Source organism: Rana temporaria, chromosome 6 (genome assembly GCF_905171775.1).
Source record: "Rana temporaria chromosome 6, aRanTem1.1, whole genome shotgun sequence".
NCBI classification, from domain to species: Eukaryota; Metazoa; Chordata; class Amphibia; order Anura; family Ranidae; genus Rana; species Rana temporaria.
This window is the reverse complement of record NC_053494.1, coordinates 181,219,821-181,237,630: the sequence shown is the minus strand read 5'-3', so window position 1 is coordinate 181,237,630 and position 17,810 is coordinate 181,219,821. Positions and strand designations below refer to the sequence as shown.

The 17,810-nt window shown below is 42.7% G+C and overlaps 1 protein-coding gene across 2 annotated transcripts in view; it reads left to right on the top strand.

Annotated features, from left to right (window-relative positions):
* TANC1 (tetratricopeptide repeat, ankyrin repeat and coiled-coil containing 1) overlaps positions 1 to 17,810 on the top strand; it is a 330,651-nt gene that overhangs the window by 248,373 nt on the left and 64,468 nt on the right. For both annotated transcript variants that reach the window (XM_040357904.1, XM_040357906.1), the window contains 2 exons: positions 3,633 to 3,741; positions 11,792 to 11,914. In XM_040357904.1, coding sequence (XP_040213838.1) covers positions 3,633 to 3,741; positions 11,792 to 11,914 — 232 coding nt within the window. The remainder of the gene's footprint in view (positions 1 to 3,632; positions 3,742 to 11,791; positions 11,915 to 17,810) is intronic.

Here is a 17,810-nt window from a genome sequence, read left to right as displayed (position 1 = left end):
CTATATACCCTTTCTAGCAAACTTTGCAATACCAAACAGGGACTTTTAGTTCACACATATTGCATAACATATTTAGGCTGGCCGACTGCAGGAAAGTAATCCCTCTATGGCCAGTCCTACTCTGCTCTGCAAATGCTACTGTGGACACAATGCCAACATGGGGCAAACTGACACAAAATGGGGGAGAGCTACTAGATCTGGTAACTGACCTGCAATGCAATAGAAAAAAAGATATTCCTGTGCTACAGGTACATTAATGCTTTTCTTTCGGGTTTGGGGCACGCATGCGCACACTTCCTGCCGATCCATGCTGTGATTGGACACAGCATGAGATTTTTGCAACTGATTTCATCCAATTATTTTGGCTGAAGTCAGCTGATCGGCTGTGGCCAATCACACACAATTTACAAAACCCATAATTCTGTGTACAGGGAACAGCGATCTGGTTGTTCTCCTTGCAAAGCAGGCAGAAAAAAAAGATCGTAAAGTAAAAGTAGCACATACTAAACATTGTTAGGCACACAGTTAACACCCTTCCCAGCCAGTGTCATTAGTACAGTGTCAGTGTACAGTATTATCACTGATTACTCTTGGTGTCACTAGCGATCTCAGCGAGTGACCCTCCCAGATAGTGTCTTTTAGCTCCAGATTGCTCATCACCCAATCACAGTCACACTATAAGTCGCTGATCACCACCATTAACTGTAATGGCGGTGTAATTCCAGTATATATACCATAGTTTGTAGACACACAAACCAATTAATATACACTTATTGATTTTCTTTTTTAACAGATGTGGCAGAATACATTTTGACATACGTTTATTAAGAAATTTTTTAATTTTTTTGGATATGTTTTACAACAACAAAAATCGTGTTTTTTTTTTTTTGTTTTTTTTTTATATTGCCAAAAAATAAGAAAACCCAGCGGTGATCAAATACCACCAAATTAAAGCTTTATTTGTGTGAAAAAAATTATAAAAATGTCATTTGGGTACAGTGTTTTGTGACCTTGGCAATTGGCAAATAATGTAGTGCAGTGCTGAATAGTACACAACCCCTTACTTAACTAGCTTCTGCTCCCTCCAGTCCTTAAGATGTTTCCTATTACAGCTGTTCTGAGCTCATTTAGGAAATCCTTATGAATGAACCTTCATGCGGCCTCTGAGGGAGGAAGCTTCCGTGTCATCACCCGGCGTGATGGTGCCGTTTCCTGTAGGATTTGCCGGTAGCAGGACTAGTCAGGGATGTCCAAGAAGGAGAGTGCTGGGAGGTAAAATTTGGCAGCTGGTATTCGAATCCATAAAGTTAAACTAAATTTCAATTTGTAACTGTTTTAGTACTCATAAGGGAAATAAAAGAAGTGTGCGGTATATTTTATTAAGGTACAGTGAATATACGTGAAAACATATTAACATGCAGCATTTTAATGTTGGATTAAACGGCAATAGCATGATTTAGGCATGTTGCCTAAAACTATCCACCATTCCTCTACCACAGTACATAGAATTTATTAGAGGTTTGTGATTGAGTGTTGCATTGCATTTCACATATAACTATTATGTCGCCGCACATATAACTCATTAGGTGCAGAAGCCTGGATCTTGACTGTCTTGCACTATTATAGTTTTGGTGCAACACTGCACAACCTTATCACACAAAATATTGATGAAAAAAAAAAGAATATTGGCTCTCTTGTATGTGGCATGGATCGTGCAACTTTTTGTGTGTTGAATTTTGGGACTTTTTTAACATGTGTTGCAATAGAACAGGGGTGTCAAACTGGCGGCCCTCCAGCTGTTGCAAAACTACAAGTCCCATGAGGCATTGCAAAGCTAACAGTTACAAGCATGACTCCCACAGGCAGAGGCATGATGGGACTCGTAGTTTCGGAACAGCTGGAGGGCCGCCAGTTTGACACCCCTGCAATACAAGCTAGGGATGCACCGATATATCTGCGGCCGATACATATCGGCCGAAAATAGCTATTTTGGGGAAATGCCGAAACAACTTAAAAATTGACGATAATGACTAGTGGTGCAACGCGGGATTGCAGAGCGGTAAAACACACACTGAAATTGTCTCCGCTCTGCTCGCACACAGCCCCACCTGCTCCTAACCACACTGTGATAGACAGAATGCGGGTCTAATGCTGAGATGTGTTCTGTCTATCACAGCGTGGGGTTAGGAGGAGGCGGGGCTGTGTGCGAGCAGCATGGAGACAGTTTCAGCATACGACCGTGAGTTGCTTTCTTTTCCAGTAGAACGTGAGCACTGTGCAGCCATCCGTCCCCCCCCCCCCTCACCTCCCTCGGCTGGCTCTATCTTCGGCACTCTGTCCCCCCTCCTCCCCGGCTGCCTAGTCTGGCTCCTGTCCCTGCCGCCAATGCACTCCTGTTTTTGGAGGTAACAGGGTTAATAAAGAGAACCTGTCACCCCCCAATTGCTATCACACAGGGAATTATGTTCTCCTGTGTGATAGCAATAAAGTTAAGTGTAAAAAAATAAGAAATACTAATTAATAAAATAAGTAATTAAAAAGTAAAGAATAAGAAAAATATTAAAAATAAGAAAATTATACAAAAATAAAAAAAGTAAAACGACAAGCTACAAAAAAAAGTGATAAAGTAATATAAAAAAGCAAAAAACAAAACAAGAGGTGGCAATTGGGGGACAGTGATAGGATGCTCCATACATTTTTGCAATCCGACTGTACTGTTTTAACATACAATTATATAAATAAAAAGAAAAGTAATTTTCGGTTTCGGTCTGACATTTTTTTTATTTCGGTTTCGTTTCGGTTCTGAAATTTCCATTTCGGTGCACCTCTAATAGAAACATTTTCCTGTGAAACCACTTGACGACCAACGACATACTGGTACGACTCTGGACTTCAAGTGATTATACCAGGATGATACCTGCAGCTGCATGCATCACCCCAGTACCGTTTTTTAGAGCCAGCGTTGGCTCTCTTGTAAAAGCAATTATAGTTGCGAACTAGCCACTGGATTGCTTTTACAGGCAACAGGAGGGGATGTTGTCCTCCACGCCCCCCCCTTCCGCAGCTTGATTGGGTGTCCCGTGGGATAGGACAGGCCAATCGACCAGCCGACACTTCTGCCGGCTGATCACAGAGACGAACAAAGACCAAATTGGCTTTGTTCGGCTCTCTGATATGGTAACCTAGAAGCGATGACCTTATATTACGTCCGGTTTACCACCGAGAGTGCCCTCTAGTGCAGTGTTTCCCAACTCCAGTCCTCAAGGCACACCAACAGGTCATGTTTTCAGGCTTTCCATTATTTTGCACAGGTGATTTGATCAGTTTCACTGCCTTAGTAATTACCACAGCCGTTTCATCTGAGGGAAATCCTGAAAACATGACCCGTTGGTGTGCCTTGAGGACTGGAGTTGGGAAACACTGCTTTAGTGTATAGTCTGTAAATCTCTGTATTTTATCTCTCAACAAAAAAATGATAGGGCAAGTTTGTAGAAATGTTACAAGTTACTGCAGTAATGACTAACAATATAGTATCTTAAATAGGGCAGTATTCCTTTCATACCATGTTTATAATTTTTCTTTTTTTTTACTTCATTCTAATATAGTAAAGTTCTCTGTCCTTTTGTTTTCAGAAGCGGACATGCCCTATTATCATTCATGTTTTCTCGACAAGAAGGAAAATTAAATCGGCAGCAGACCATGGAATTGGGTCACCACATCTTAAAAGCTCACATATTTAAGGTAGTGTTGTTATTTGCAGCGTTAAATGTTTTGAACTACAGTATATGGGCTTAAAGGGTAGTTCTGTTTTTTCAGGAAACCTCACAATGTTATGTGTTCTCATTCACACAGCATACCTAATAAAAAAATAAAAGTATTCTTACCTTTTTAGATGTTTCTAAAGAGAAGGTTCAAAATAAAGGTGTGTTGCGCTACAGCAGTGTTTCTCAATTCCAGTCCTCAGGCCCCCCCAACAGATCAGGTTTTCAGGATTTCCATTATTTTGCACAGGTGATTTGATCAGTTTCACTGCCTTAGTAATCACCACAGCCTTTTCATCTGAGGGAAATCCTGAAAACCTGACCTGTTGGGGGGGCCTGAGGACTGGAATTGAGAAACACTGCGCTACAGTGATTGATATTAACCTCTTGACCACCGCCCCATGTCAAAAAGACGTCCTCTTTTTAAAGTTGAATATCTCGATAACGGCAGCAGCTGCTGCCACAACCGAGATATTCATCTTTTCAGGGGGCGGTGGTGTACACGATAACGGCGGTCTCCGCCGCGAGATCGCCGTTATCGGTGGCGGGAGAGGGGCCCCCCCCCTCCCGCCGCTCTCCCGCGCCCTCCACCGCTTACCGGAGCCGTCGGTAGCGGCGGAGGGGATCGGATGTGTCCGGCAGCTGAGCGGGGACGGGACTGAAGGAGAAATCTCCTTCACCCGTCCTCATAGCTCTGCTGGGCGGAAGTGACGTCAAAACGTCAGTCCCGCCCAGCCTCTTAAAGAAACATTTTTTTTTTTGTCATTTGAAAAAATTACATTTTTTTTTTTTTTTATTTTTTTTTTGCATTTAAGTCTAATTATGAGATCTGAGGTCTTTTTGACCCCAGATCTCATATTTAAGAGGACCTGTCATGCTTTTTTCTATTACAAGGGATGTTTACATTCCTTGTAATAGGAATAAAAGTGATCAATTTTTTTTTTCAGTATAAAAAATTATAAAACTAAATAAAAATAAATAAGAAAACCAAAAAATTTTTTTTTAAAGCGCCCCGTCCCGACGAGCTCGCGCGCAGAAGCAAACGCATACGCGAGTAGCGCCCGCATATGAAAAAGGTATTCAAACCACACAAGTGAGGTATCGCCGCGATCGTTAGAGTGAGAGCAATAATTCTAGCCCTAGACCTACTCTGCAACTCAAAAAATGCAACCTGTAGAATTTTTTAAACGTCGCCTATCGAGATTTTTAAGGGTAAAAGTTTGACGCCATGCCACGAGCGGGCGCAATTTTTAAGCGTGACATGTTGGGTATCATTTTACTCGGCGTAACATTATCTTTCACAATATATAAAAAAATTGGGCAAAATGTATTGTTGTCTTATTTTTTTAATTCAAAAAATTGATTTTTATCCAAAAAAAGTGCGCTTGTAAGACCGCTGCGCAAATACGGTGTGACAAAAAGTATTGCAATGACTGCCATTTTATTCCCTAGGATGTCTGCTAAAAAAAAAATATATAATGTTTGGGGGTTCTGATTAATTTTCTAGCAAAAAAATTGTGATTTTCACATGAAGGAGAGAAGTGCTAGAATTAACCCGGTGGGCAAGTGGTTAAAAATACTGAAAAACAATTATAAATTAACAGTCCAGAAAAAGCAGTCTCTCAAATGGATCATAATGGTCACGTCATTGGGTTTGATTGACAGCAGCGGGAGCCAATGGCTGCGCTGCTATCAATCTATCCAATCAGGACACGAGACACCGGCCGGTGTGGGAAACACAGGGCTCAGATAAGTATAACGGGGGGTTGGGGGGGGGGGGTGCTGCCGAGTGACAGAAGGTTTTTCACCTTAATGCATAGAATGCATTAAGGTGGAAAAAAAAACCTTTTAAGGTTTGCGTTTAATATAAAGTACTGCACTTACACCTATCCATAGTAAAAACAGCATTGCATGGTAAAAAAGGAAGGCAGCCGCCACAGAACTTTCAAACATGTAAGATGCACGATAGCAGGAACATACAGCTCAGCCCGTCAATCTGCATTCAGGGGGATATTTTCCTGTATGTATGAGGCTGTAAAAGCGCACCAGTGTGAAAGGGGCCTAAGCTTACCTGTAATCTCCCATATTCCCATTGCACACGTTCCTGGATAAGTTCTCAAAAGTTTGGGTGCTGCAGCAACGACCAGCTGAAAACTGGTTTGCCAGCACACCATGGATCAACAAAGTAGTGTCCAGAAGAACAGTGCGACGTTTTGGAGTCACGCAGGACTCCTTCGTCAGGCATGTTATCACATGCACAGGCAAACCTACAAAATAGAATACAACTTTATACAGATTTTACAATTTCCTTAACAATAATCTACCTGAACGAGCACCCCCTTTGCCCTGCCCATGTATACCCAACCTTTTTATTGATGCGCCCATGAAATGCAGCCTCCCCAGCGCGCCCATGAAATGCAGCCTCACCAGCGCACCCATGAAATGCAGCCTCACCATCACGCCCATCACTGAATGTTTGCTTGCTTACATTAATTTTGTAGTCGGGACACTGTCCTCCACCACCGTTGCGCCTCTAAAACTATGTGCGAATGGAGCGGCGCCTGCCTGCTGATGCTGAGACTTACCATATTTATCTTCCTATAGCGCGCACCCATACTCTAGAAGGGAAATTCCTGGAAAAAAAATGAATTACTTAAAGTTTGTCGGTGTCTTGCCCGGCGTCCATCGGCGGCGTCCTCCCCGCTTCTCCCGCGTTGTCTCTGAGCGCCGCCGCCGACATATACCGAGCGCAGTACATTCGGCTATGCTCGGCCACGCACGGCTCCTCTCGCATAAAGGCTAGGAGGCGGCACAGGGCGTGACCGCGAGCATAGCCGAGTGTAGCCGAGTGTACTGCGCTCGGTATATGTCGGCGGCGGCACTCAGAGACAGCGGATCGGCGTATAATGCGCACCCACGATTTCCCCTGATCTTAAGGGGAAAAAAGTGCGCGTTGTACGCCGATAAATACGGTAGTTAGTTGCTTGCTGCAGAGAGTAGGAACACCAGTGGCTAGGCGGCTGCCTAATTTGTCTAGTTGTAGCACCAGCCCTGTGAATGAGTTAGATGAGTTGAATGAGGCAGTATGGTTATAGCATGTATGTATAGGTTATTGGGCCATTCTCTATGCTGAAAATGTTCACTTGGTTAACCAACATGGGGAAATTTGCAAGTTTTACAACCAATAATAAACAGTTTTCACTTGTTTAAGAAGTATAATATACCGTAACTTGTAATAATGTTCCATTAAGGAATATATTATCATAACCTGTATAGGAATGCAGCCATAGAGTTGGGGCTGGGCACTGGTGCGGTTTGAAGGCTGGGCACTCCCTGCTGGCTGACAAACCTCCTTTTGTCTGCATAGAATGGTTTTGTGATCTGTGTATAATGTCTCTCCGTGGTGGTGGCTGATTTCAATCTTTGTCTTTGTTCAAGGGCAAAGCAATAGATGCTGCTTGTGTATTAATCTCTTACCTGTTGTAGGCTGAGATTATCTTGTGCTATGGTGATGGAAGCACAAATCAGTCTTCATTCATTCACATTAGTAAGCAATAGCTGTGTTATAAATATCACACTTCATATATTTTAATAGGACACATCTGCTTTGTCACATAACATTTTATTTAAAGTATAAAGGTCTGTATTTATTGTCTCTGAGCTTCCCCATGGTACTTAGAGTTGCATGGTCTCTACCAGGCCAAGGACAAGTGTGCCCTGGGGCTTCTAAACACACTTAGAATTCTAGCCATAGTATGCAGTATTTTAATAAAATGTTAGCCATAGAGCAGGGGTGTCGAACTCAATTTTATTGTGGGCCACATCAGCGTTATGATTTCCCTCAAAAGGGCCGGTTGTATCTGTAAGATTGCATGTCCAGCGCTTCCCCTGCCCTTTACATTAGATGTCAAGAGCCACCCCACCATCAGAAGCTGAGTCCCCCACTCTCCCTTACATCACAGTGCACCCCCCTTTCCTTATGCTGCTGCTGGGAAGAATCTGGATGCATTGCTTGAAAGCAGAAAGTAAGGGTCTGGAGTAGTACAGAGGAGGGATGTAGCTCTCCTTCAGCTGCAGGAGAAGTGCGAGGGCCACATGAAATGGCCTGGAGGGTCGGATTCGGCCTGCGGGCCTTGTGTTTGACACCTATACCATAGAGTCTGTCTAGACTCTGTCAGTGGGGTTGAGTTAAATATATAGGTACGTATAGGTTTTCTTTTTAACAATCATATTACCTAGGTTAATGCAGCATCTGTTCCCCGGCACCTTTAAGACTGAGAACTGCGTGATCGAACACTGCAGATCACTCAGTCCTCAGAGCTCCGTGAGCAGAGAGCTGATGATTGTCAGTCTGCAGCTCTCTGCTCCCTCACTTACTGCAGCGCTGGACAGAGGAAGGGCAGAAGTGGCCAGCTCAGGCATGTGGGCGGATCCCAACCATTATGGTCTCGATCCTTTCCGGATCCTTTTCTTTGATTTTAGCCGACAACGGACTTCAGCCCACTGTCTGCTGAAAATGGGTTACAGGAGTGTAGATGGAACTGCGCCACAGTGATCCACTGGAGAGGTACAGCCAAATGAGCTTTTACTAAAGCCTTTTTACATTTACTAAAGGCTTATACACTGTGCACTTTGCAAGTGCAGTTGCTCCAGACCTTATACCTCTGCAGACTATCATCCAATCATGTGCAAGCAAACAGGGGGGGGGGGGGGGGGCGGGTTAGTAGATTTAGATGCACTAAAACACTAAGCCAAACTCTCACATTTTATAATCGTTTTTTCTTTTCCTCTTGGAATAAAGGTTTTTACATAAAATCTAATCATTGCAAGCACCCCTGCCAGTGTTAAATGGTGTGTCTCATCTCTGTAACTGATACTTTCTGCTGGTGAGCTTGTTCTTTGAAAAAAAAATCACTGGCCAGATCACTAAGTAAAAGTAGAAGAAAGATCGAAGAAACAAAAAGCCTAAAAAAGGAAATAAATGCAGCCATCACATCTAATGCCGCGTACACACGACCATTTTTCATGTCATGGAAACGACGACAACGTTTTCCTCGACGTGATTCTTGTCAAGCCTGCCTTGCATACACACGATTGTGAAAAAAAAAAATCCTGTGACGTTCAACGGCACTATAAAGGGGAAGTTCCATTCGATTGGCGACACCCTTTGGGCTGATTATGCAAATTTTCCTTCTCATAACCTGCTTCTGAGCATGCATGTTTTTTCCCCGTCGTTAAAGCCTACACACGACCGTTTTTCATGACGTGGAAAACGACGACGTGAAAAACAACGATAAAAATTAGAGCATGTTCTAAATTTTTAATGCCCGTTTTTCACATTGAGAAAAATGCTCTGGAGCCCACACACGGTCCTTTTTAATGACCAATTTAAAAAATAGCATTTTTCTCGTCATGAAAAACGGTCGTGTTTTACGCGGCATATGAGTTGGTAAGCTGCAATATAATAAATGTTTGCTTTTGGGTTTATTATACCTTTTAGCTGGCCAGAGATGGATTGAAATTTGACTGGTTCAGCAGGGCCTGGATGAATTTCAATCCATTTATGGCCGTTCCTGCTTGACATTAACATTCGACCTCTAATGGAAAACTTTCCTTGATCAACCAGCTGCATCAAATTTTGCACTCTAGTTTTAGTAAATCAACCCCTGTGTCTATAATAATCTTATTATTATTATTATAATACAGGATTTATAGAGCGCCAACGGTTTGCGCATTGCTTTACAATGTAGAAGGGGACCGTACAATTACAATACAGTTCCATGCAGAAGGAATGGGAGGCCCCCTATAGCTCTCAATTGTCTTAGCAGACACTCCTCAAAAGCATTGAATGTGACTGTAAGACATGTTGGAGGATTCTGAGATTGTTTCTCTGTCATTTGTTTGTAAGTGAAATACCGCAATTCCAGTAAACACAGACTTTAAAGTATTTCAAGCAGCTAAAAATAATTTGTAATGATGGGAATTCTGCCTCATTGGTTGTGTAAGATGATATCTCCAGAAAGATGTCATGCAGTAAACTAAACCGAAAATGTCAATATAACGCATATCATTTTCCTCCCCTTGTTTTTCACGTCTTAATATAATGTTTTAATATTGAAAAATTGATTTATAGATACTCTCCTTTAACGCATTATCTGTATATCTGGAAGTATGGTCGGCATATGTACAAACACTTTTCATGTTTTTACTCAGTCTTAAAGAAGTAGGACCACTTAGCATTCAGCTGACAGTGGGCTTAAAGTCCATTGTCGGCTGATCTCATTCAGCAGTCCAGGCTCTGAAGAATTCCTGACTTTAATGTCAAGATCCTTGACCGGCAGCTGGCTCAGCCTCTGCACTGCTGAGAGCCTGAGCCAGCTGCTCCCACCCTCTGCACAGCACGGCTCTCCAGTGAGCACTGGAGGGGCAGAGCAGAGAGCCAGTGGCTATCAGTAAATCGCTCTCTGCTTACTGAAGATAGAGCACAAATCAATCAGCGTTTTTTGATCTCTCGGTTCTCTGTCTTAGGGACAGCAGAGAACAGATACAACATTGGATCAATGCTGCATACACCTTGGGTGAGCATGTAGGTTTGTTTGTTTTTTTAGTTCCCAAACTTATTTTTTCAAAGAACAAACCTCCTGTAAGAAATTGTGTTTGCTATATGTACTGACAGATCTGATTTTGAATCCCTCCCACTATCCTTTATCCTAATCTGAAAGAAAATACCTGTAAAATACCTGTTGACAGTTCTGTGATCTCTCTGCCTGCTGGTCATTGAACAGAGCCAAGGTTGGGGTCACTACACAGGCACAGTCAGCCAGTTGGTGACAGATCTTGCCCTTTTGCAACCTGATCACCATCACCACCACCATAATCATTACCATTACTCTGTTCAAGGTACTGGTGAGTAAGGATGAGCTCCGGCGTGTTCGCATAGAACACGTGCAGAGCCCGCCAGGAAGTCGGCACCCACGCTGCGCTAATCGCAGCCAGGCAGACATTATCCGATGCTCGGCTGCAGAGATCGGGAAATGTCTGCCTGGCTGTGATTAGCGCAGTGCGGGTGCCGACTTCCTGGCGGGCTCTGCACGTGTTCTATGCGAACACGCCGGAGCTCATCCTTACTGGTGAGATACCATAGTTGCTAATTAGGATTTCTTTAGGTTACGTTTTGGTTGAGGGGTGTGCTGAAGCTGTCTGAATGCCCATGTTTGTTGTCATCAATTTAACATTTTGCTAAGATTCCTTTTCAGTTCTGTAATGCCTCGTACACACGAAGGATGAGCTCTGGCATGTTCGCATGCTACACGTGTGCATGGCGCTGCGCTAATCACAGCCAGGGAGACATTGTCCCGATGCTCGGCTGCAGAGGTCGGGAAATGTCTCCCTGGCTGTGATTAGCGCAGCGCCGTGCACACTTCCTGGCGGGCTCTGCACGTGTAGCATGCGAACACGCCAGAGCTCATCCTTAGTACACACGATCAGTTTTCCTGACAGGAAAAGTGCGATGTGAGGTTTTTGTCAGGAAAACCAACCGTGTGTATGCTCCATCACACTTTTTCTGTCAGTTTTCCTGCCAAGAAAAGATTGAGAGCAGGATCTCAATTTTTGTGACGGGAAAAAATTTCAATCGCGTTTGTATGCAATTACGACGTGCAGAAGAGCCAAACTGCCTATGGAACTTTATTGATCTTGGCTCATTGTACTTCACTGCGTTCTTGATGTTCGGAATTTCAGCCAAGATTTGAGTGACCGTGTGTATGCAAGACAAATTTCTGCTTTTTTCCTGCTGAAAAACAAAATGCAGTTTTCCTGTCAGAAAAACTGATTGTGTGTACGAGGCATTAGTCTGCAATTATGTTTAGTTACCATTAGCAATACTAGTTCAGTTTTTATTGGTTTAGAGTAGAGCAGTAAGGGTTACTATTACACACTACTAATTGCTTATTACTTTTTTTTTTTTTTTTTACCTTATTAAAAAGTATTTTGTATGTAAATCTGACAGTTGGTCTGTTTCATTGCTTCAGGGATTCAGTAAAAAGAGTGGGATCTCATCTAGTACTCTTCAAGCCTTGTGGATTGGATACAGCACAGATGGTTTGTCTGCCGCCCTTGCTTCTCTAAGGAATCTGTACACCCCTAATGTAAAGGTAATTGTACTGCAAAGAATTTGCTGTATGTGCACTTTGTATAGACAGTATTCGGAAAATGCCCTGAATGACTTTTCTACTCCAGTGGTTGATTAAAAGTTGCAATGCTCTGGAGCTCAAATGTGGGAGCAGCTTGTTCGTTTTGGATAGCGTTCAACCAGTGACACAGCACACAATACTTCAGTACTGTGGTTAGGCCATGACATCAACAGGACATGTGACCTGTGTCAGCTCAGGGAGCACGATCAAGGCTTTCATGGCTAGAACAATATAAAGGTTCTCTGTACTCTTCCAAACTGTCCAACCGTGTCAGAGAAGAAACTATAGAACTTCTAAAAGTCTGAAGTGACCCACTATATTTAATGATATTAGTGTGCAGCAACCCATAGCCGCCAGTCACTGATCAACTTTCATTCGCTTGACTATACTAAGCTATTAAAAAAAACATTGTTGGGAACTCTGAAAAAGTAATGTCAGGAAGTATTATTTTCCCGAAGGGTGGAACCAACTACAAGCCAAGGCTGCAAACCTTTATTTGATTTCTTTTTTATAGACAGCCATCCCAATTTTTTTCACCAAGGCCAAAGGGCAAGGAGTTTGTTGGCAGTAGAGACATACTTAAGTCTATTCTATCAAATTTTAAAGAGGGGGATAATTAGGTGTGAAAAAAATAAAATGAACACCAAATATTAGTTAAAAATTGCTTTAAAATTTATTACACATCTCCTTAAAAGTGGAGCTCTCAAGTATTCAAAGAAGAAAACGTATACATAATTCAGCATAGTAGGTGAACTGAGATTTCTAGTAGATTTTATGACAAAGTCCTTCATAATACACTAGGATGATCAGGACGTTTATCCAAATATTCTGTTATGGTTCGTGTAGATCAGGGATGTCCAACGTTTTGCCTTCCTGGACCATATTGGAAGAAGAGGAATTGTCTTGGGTCACGCATAAAATACACCAACAATAAGGTTAGCTGATGAGCAGAAAGTCAGACAAATCACAAGTTATTGATTGCTCATATAGCTAATGTACCTATCTGAGGAATAAGGGCCCTTTCACACGTATGGACCGTATGTCCGCATTTTCATCCGTCCGTTGCGGATGAAAACGGGACATACATGGGTCCCTATGTGATTACGGGTGTCAGCGGATGACCATCCGCTGACACCCGTAATTTGTCCGCCTCCGCAAAGATCCGCATTTTCGGACGGAAGAAAACCCTATTTTTCTTCCATCTGCCGGATCGGATGAACACGGACATACGGTCCGTGTTCATCCGATCCCCCACAGTGTGCGGGGACCGCCCTGTCAGCTGCCAGCTTAGCGGGGATTTTACGGAGGATCCCCGCTGAGCTGTACGGACATACGGAGGCGGATCATTACTGATCCGCCTTGTGTGAAAGGGCCCTAAAACTTCATTCTATTTATTTTTTGTGATATTTTTTATTATGAAAATAAAAGACGACAACATAAATCTTGTGTGATATTTGACACAGGGACAGCCCTGTCAGCTGCCAGCTCAGCGGGGATTTTACGGAGGATCCCCGCTGAACCGGACTTTCCTACGGAAAAATGGAGAACCTGCTCTCTATCTAAGTCCGTCCAGAAATTCCGGCAGAAAAAGTCAGATTTTCTGCCGGAAATTCCGACCGTGTGTCGGCGGAATTAGTGTGAACACATTTTTTGATTCCACAAATTTTTAAGTAAGTTTCCGATTTTGTCTTGGGCCACATGTGCAAGTTGGACACCCCTAATGTAGACTGTTCATCCAACGGCACAAGGTCCATGTTTGCAAGAATACCCGTGCAAGGTATGCCTTATCAAGGGAATAATGCTAGTGCTTCATGAACACCGAACACTCAATCCATGATAAAAACATTCATTTTGGATCTTCGTTCCAGAGTGTAAACTTATGGGCTGAAACGGCACAAAAGTGTAGAGATGTGGAGAGGCCTGTTAGATGATGTCCCACCTAATGAGAGAGAAAACCAATCCTGCCTATTCTGTGCACAGGGAGAAAGAGAACAAAAAAAAAATACCCACTAGTTTTTTTCTCCAAACTTTAGCTCCTCCTTTAGGCTCAGTTCACACTGCTGCGTCTTGGGATCAGACTTGTGGGCGCTAGAACTGCAGAGTCCAGAGAAGGGCAACAAAACTAAAAAATGGTCTGGAGGACCTTAGTTATGAGGAAAGGTTACGAGCACTGAACTTATTCTCTCTGGAGAAGAGACGCTTGAGAGGGGATATGATTATAATGTACAAATACTGTACTGCTGACCCCACAATAGGGATAAAACTTTTCAGAGAAAGGGAATTTAATAAGACACCTGGCCATTCACTAAAATTGGAAGAAAATAGGTTTAACTTTAACCTCTTGACCACCGCTCCATGTCAAAAAGACGTCCTCTTTTTAAAGATGGATATCTCGGTAACGGCAGCAGCTGCTGCCACAGCCGAGATATCCATCTCTTCAGTGGGCGGTCCTGTACACGATAACGGCGATCTCCGCGGCGGATTCGCCGCAAGATCGCCGTTATCGGTGGCGGGAGAGGGGCCCCCCTCCCGCCGCTCTCCCGCGCCCTCCGCCGCTTACCGGTGCCATCGGTAGCGGCGGAGGCGATCGGGTCCGTTCGGCAGCTGACTGGGGTTGCGAGTGAGGGAAAAATCGCCCCCACCCGTCCCCATAGCTCTGCTGGGCGGAAGTGACGTCTAAACGTCAGTCCCGCCCAGCGTCTTAAAGAAACATTTTTTTTTTGTCATTTGAAAAAATGACAGTTTCAATTTGTTTTTTCTTTTTTTTGCATTTAAGTCTATAAGATCTGAGGTCTTTTTGACCCCAGATCTCATATTTAAGAGGACCTGTCATTCTTTTTTCTATTACAAGGGATGTTTACATTCCTTGTAATAGGAATAAAAGTGATCAATTTTTTTTTTTTTTATTAAAGTGTAAAAAATTATAAACTAAATAAAAATAAATAAAGCAAAAATTTTTTTCTTTTTAAAGCGCCCCGTCGAGCTCGCGCACAGAAGCAAACGCTTACACGAGTAGCGCCCGCATATGAAAACTGTGTTCAAACCACACAAGAGAGGTATCGCTGCGATCGTTAGCGCAAGAGCAAAATTCTAGCCCTAGACCTCCTCTGTAACTCAAAAAATGCAACCTGTAGAATTTTTTAAACGTCGCCTATCGAGATTTTTAAGGGTAAAAGTTTGACGTCATGCCACGAGCGGGCGCAATTTTTAAGCGTGACATGTTGGGTATCATTATACTCGGCGTAACATTATCTTTCACAATATATAAAAAAATTGGGCAAAATTTATTGTTGTCTTATTTTTTAATTCAAAAAAGTGATTTTTCTTCCAAAAAAAGTGCGCTTGTAAGACCGCTGCACAAATACGGTGTGACAAAGTATTGCAATGACTGCCATTTTATTCTCTAGGGTTAGAAAAAAAATATATATAATGTTTGGGGGTTTTAAGTAATTTTCTAGCAAAAAAAACTGTTTTAGTCTCGTAAACACCAAATCTAAAAAACAAGCCCGGTGGGAAAGAGGTTAAACTACGTAGAGGGTTCTTTACTGTAAGAGCGGTTAGGATGTGGAATTCTCTTCCACAGGCGGTTGTTTCAGCGGGAAACATCGATAATTACAAAACATTTTTAGATAAGCACCTGAACGACCACAACATACAGGGATATACAATGTAATACTTACATAAAATCACACACATAGGTCGGACTTGTCTTTTTTCAACCTCGCCTACTATGTAACTTGTGAGACACCAAGTCGCGTGACATGTGAAATCCCATTTTAGCCAATGAGAGCGGTCTTAATTGGCACTACTGAAGTCCGTCCGACTTTAGAAAGGGTTCCTGTACTCAGGGCCCAAGTCCTGCGGGAACGCGTGGGAACGGAGTTCCTGCACTTCACAGCAGGAACGCAGTTCCCTTTGCAGGACTAGAGCAGCCGAGCCGCCTGAGCCAATCCTTCACTAAGCAGCGATCCCCAGCTCGAGTCGCTGTCAGGGGCAGGCGAACCTTAGTAATCCTTTATGTTACTGGCCGCTTCCTGTATATGGATTCATCGGGTAGTGTGCGGGTATTCCGTCACTTCCTCGATGCCGCAATGTCTCCTGGGAGCTTTTGTCATTGTTCCCAGGAGACATTGCGGAGGCCTCCCGTGAATTATCGCGGGATTTAGAAAAAACTTGCTTAAAAAAAAAAAAAACATGCAGTTTAGTAATTATGCATGTGAGCCTATCATTTATTTTTTTTGGTGGGAGAGTGGATCTGGGGTGGGAGTTCCCACACTTTTTTCCACAGGACTTGACCCCTGCCTGTACTACTTCAAGGCGACTTTTATCCGACTTGTGCCCAAAGACTTTAATGGAAGTTGCCTCCAAGTTGGATCCCCATCTTAATTGATGTGATTTGATCCAGCATTACAGGAAGATTACCCAGGCATTTCATGAAGTTTCTATAAGTCGCTTCAAGTTGCACGGCAAAGTCGCGTGACTTTCAGGTTGTGGTTTCAGTGTAAACCGAGCCGAAGGCTCAAGAGCGAAGAAAGACATAACTAGTAAAAACAATTCAAGCGTCTAAAATAAAATTAGGTCATGGCAGGTGCTTCTCTCTGGTCCACTTGCATCACTAATGGTGCCATTTTCTTCTAACATCGACAGAGGATGATCTTCAGCAGTTTCAGATACCAGACCACTTACGACTGCTGCTCCCCCTTTCCAAGCTGGCCTTTTTGACCTTGGATGGTAACATAAGCTGCTCACTTCTCTCCCAAGGCTGCCTAGTTTTCTTTCTCACATTTAAAGTGTTTTAACTTTGTTTGCAATTTAAGTTGCCATTTTGAGACAGCAAGTAATAATATTCTATCTCAATACATGTCCCATATGTTACCCCTTTTTTGATCTGTTGGTAGCCAAAATTAAAATGTTGATTGTGATTTTTATTTATTATCGCATAAGAAAACTGTTACTTGTATAAACTGTTCACTCATGCCCCAATTACCACCAAAATTACTAATCTATTGAAATGTCTTCTCGCTGTGTGTTGTTTGTGTATTGTAGAACGCCCTCGCTCATTCAATAAGGGTTTGCAATCTCTACGGTACGGAAGTTCTTATACAAAACCAGCTTTAAATCTGTTTCCTCTTTTCAATATAGGCCAATTTTATTTTCTCAGTTCCTTCCCCGCCTACAAACCTTCCTGAACTCATTCATCAAACCGTCTATTGGTGTTTAGATGTCTTTTTGTACTTGTCAAAATGCAAAGTTTTGCAATTATAGTAATATGGGGTTATGTTTACCAGAGGCCTCCCCAACTGAGTGTTAATTGCAGTGTTTTGTCCGGGCCGGGTCTGCTGGAGATCGCGGTTGCTGCGGAGAAGATTTATATTGGTGGTAGTTGAAACCTTATACCGGAATAACGAAGCTAAACTAAAGAGGTTTATTTTACTAGGCTTTCCACCTCAGTGGATATCTGATTAGGAATAATGTAAAGGGATTTATCCTACTTTGTGTGCTTTTCAGTGTGTCTAGATGGATTTAGAGAACTCCACCAAATTGAATTTAGTTATAAATGACCAAACTATAGATATTGCTTCACATACATACATGATATTTTTATTTGTGTTTTTTGACTATGCATTTTGCTATTTGAGTTCCCCTTATATATTTTTTTTTTTCGATTTTTATAAAGGAAATGGAATCTCTATATCTAAAACCAAACTATACAATATGGGCCAGATTCTCGTACATTTCGGCGTAGCGTAAGCTATTTACACTACGCCGCCGCAACTTACTGGAGCAAGTGCCGTATTCTCCAAGCACTTGCTCCGTAATTTGCGGCAGCGTGGTGTAAATGGCCCGGCGTATTCCC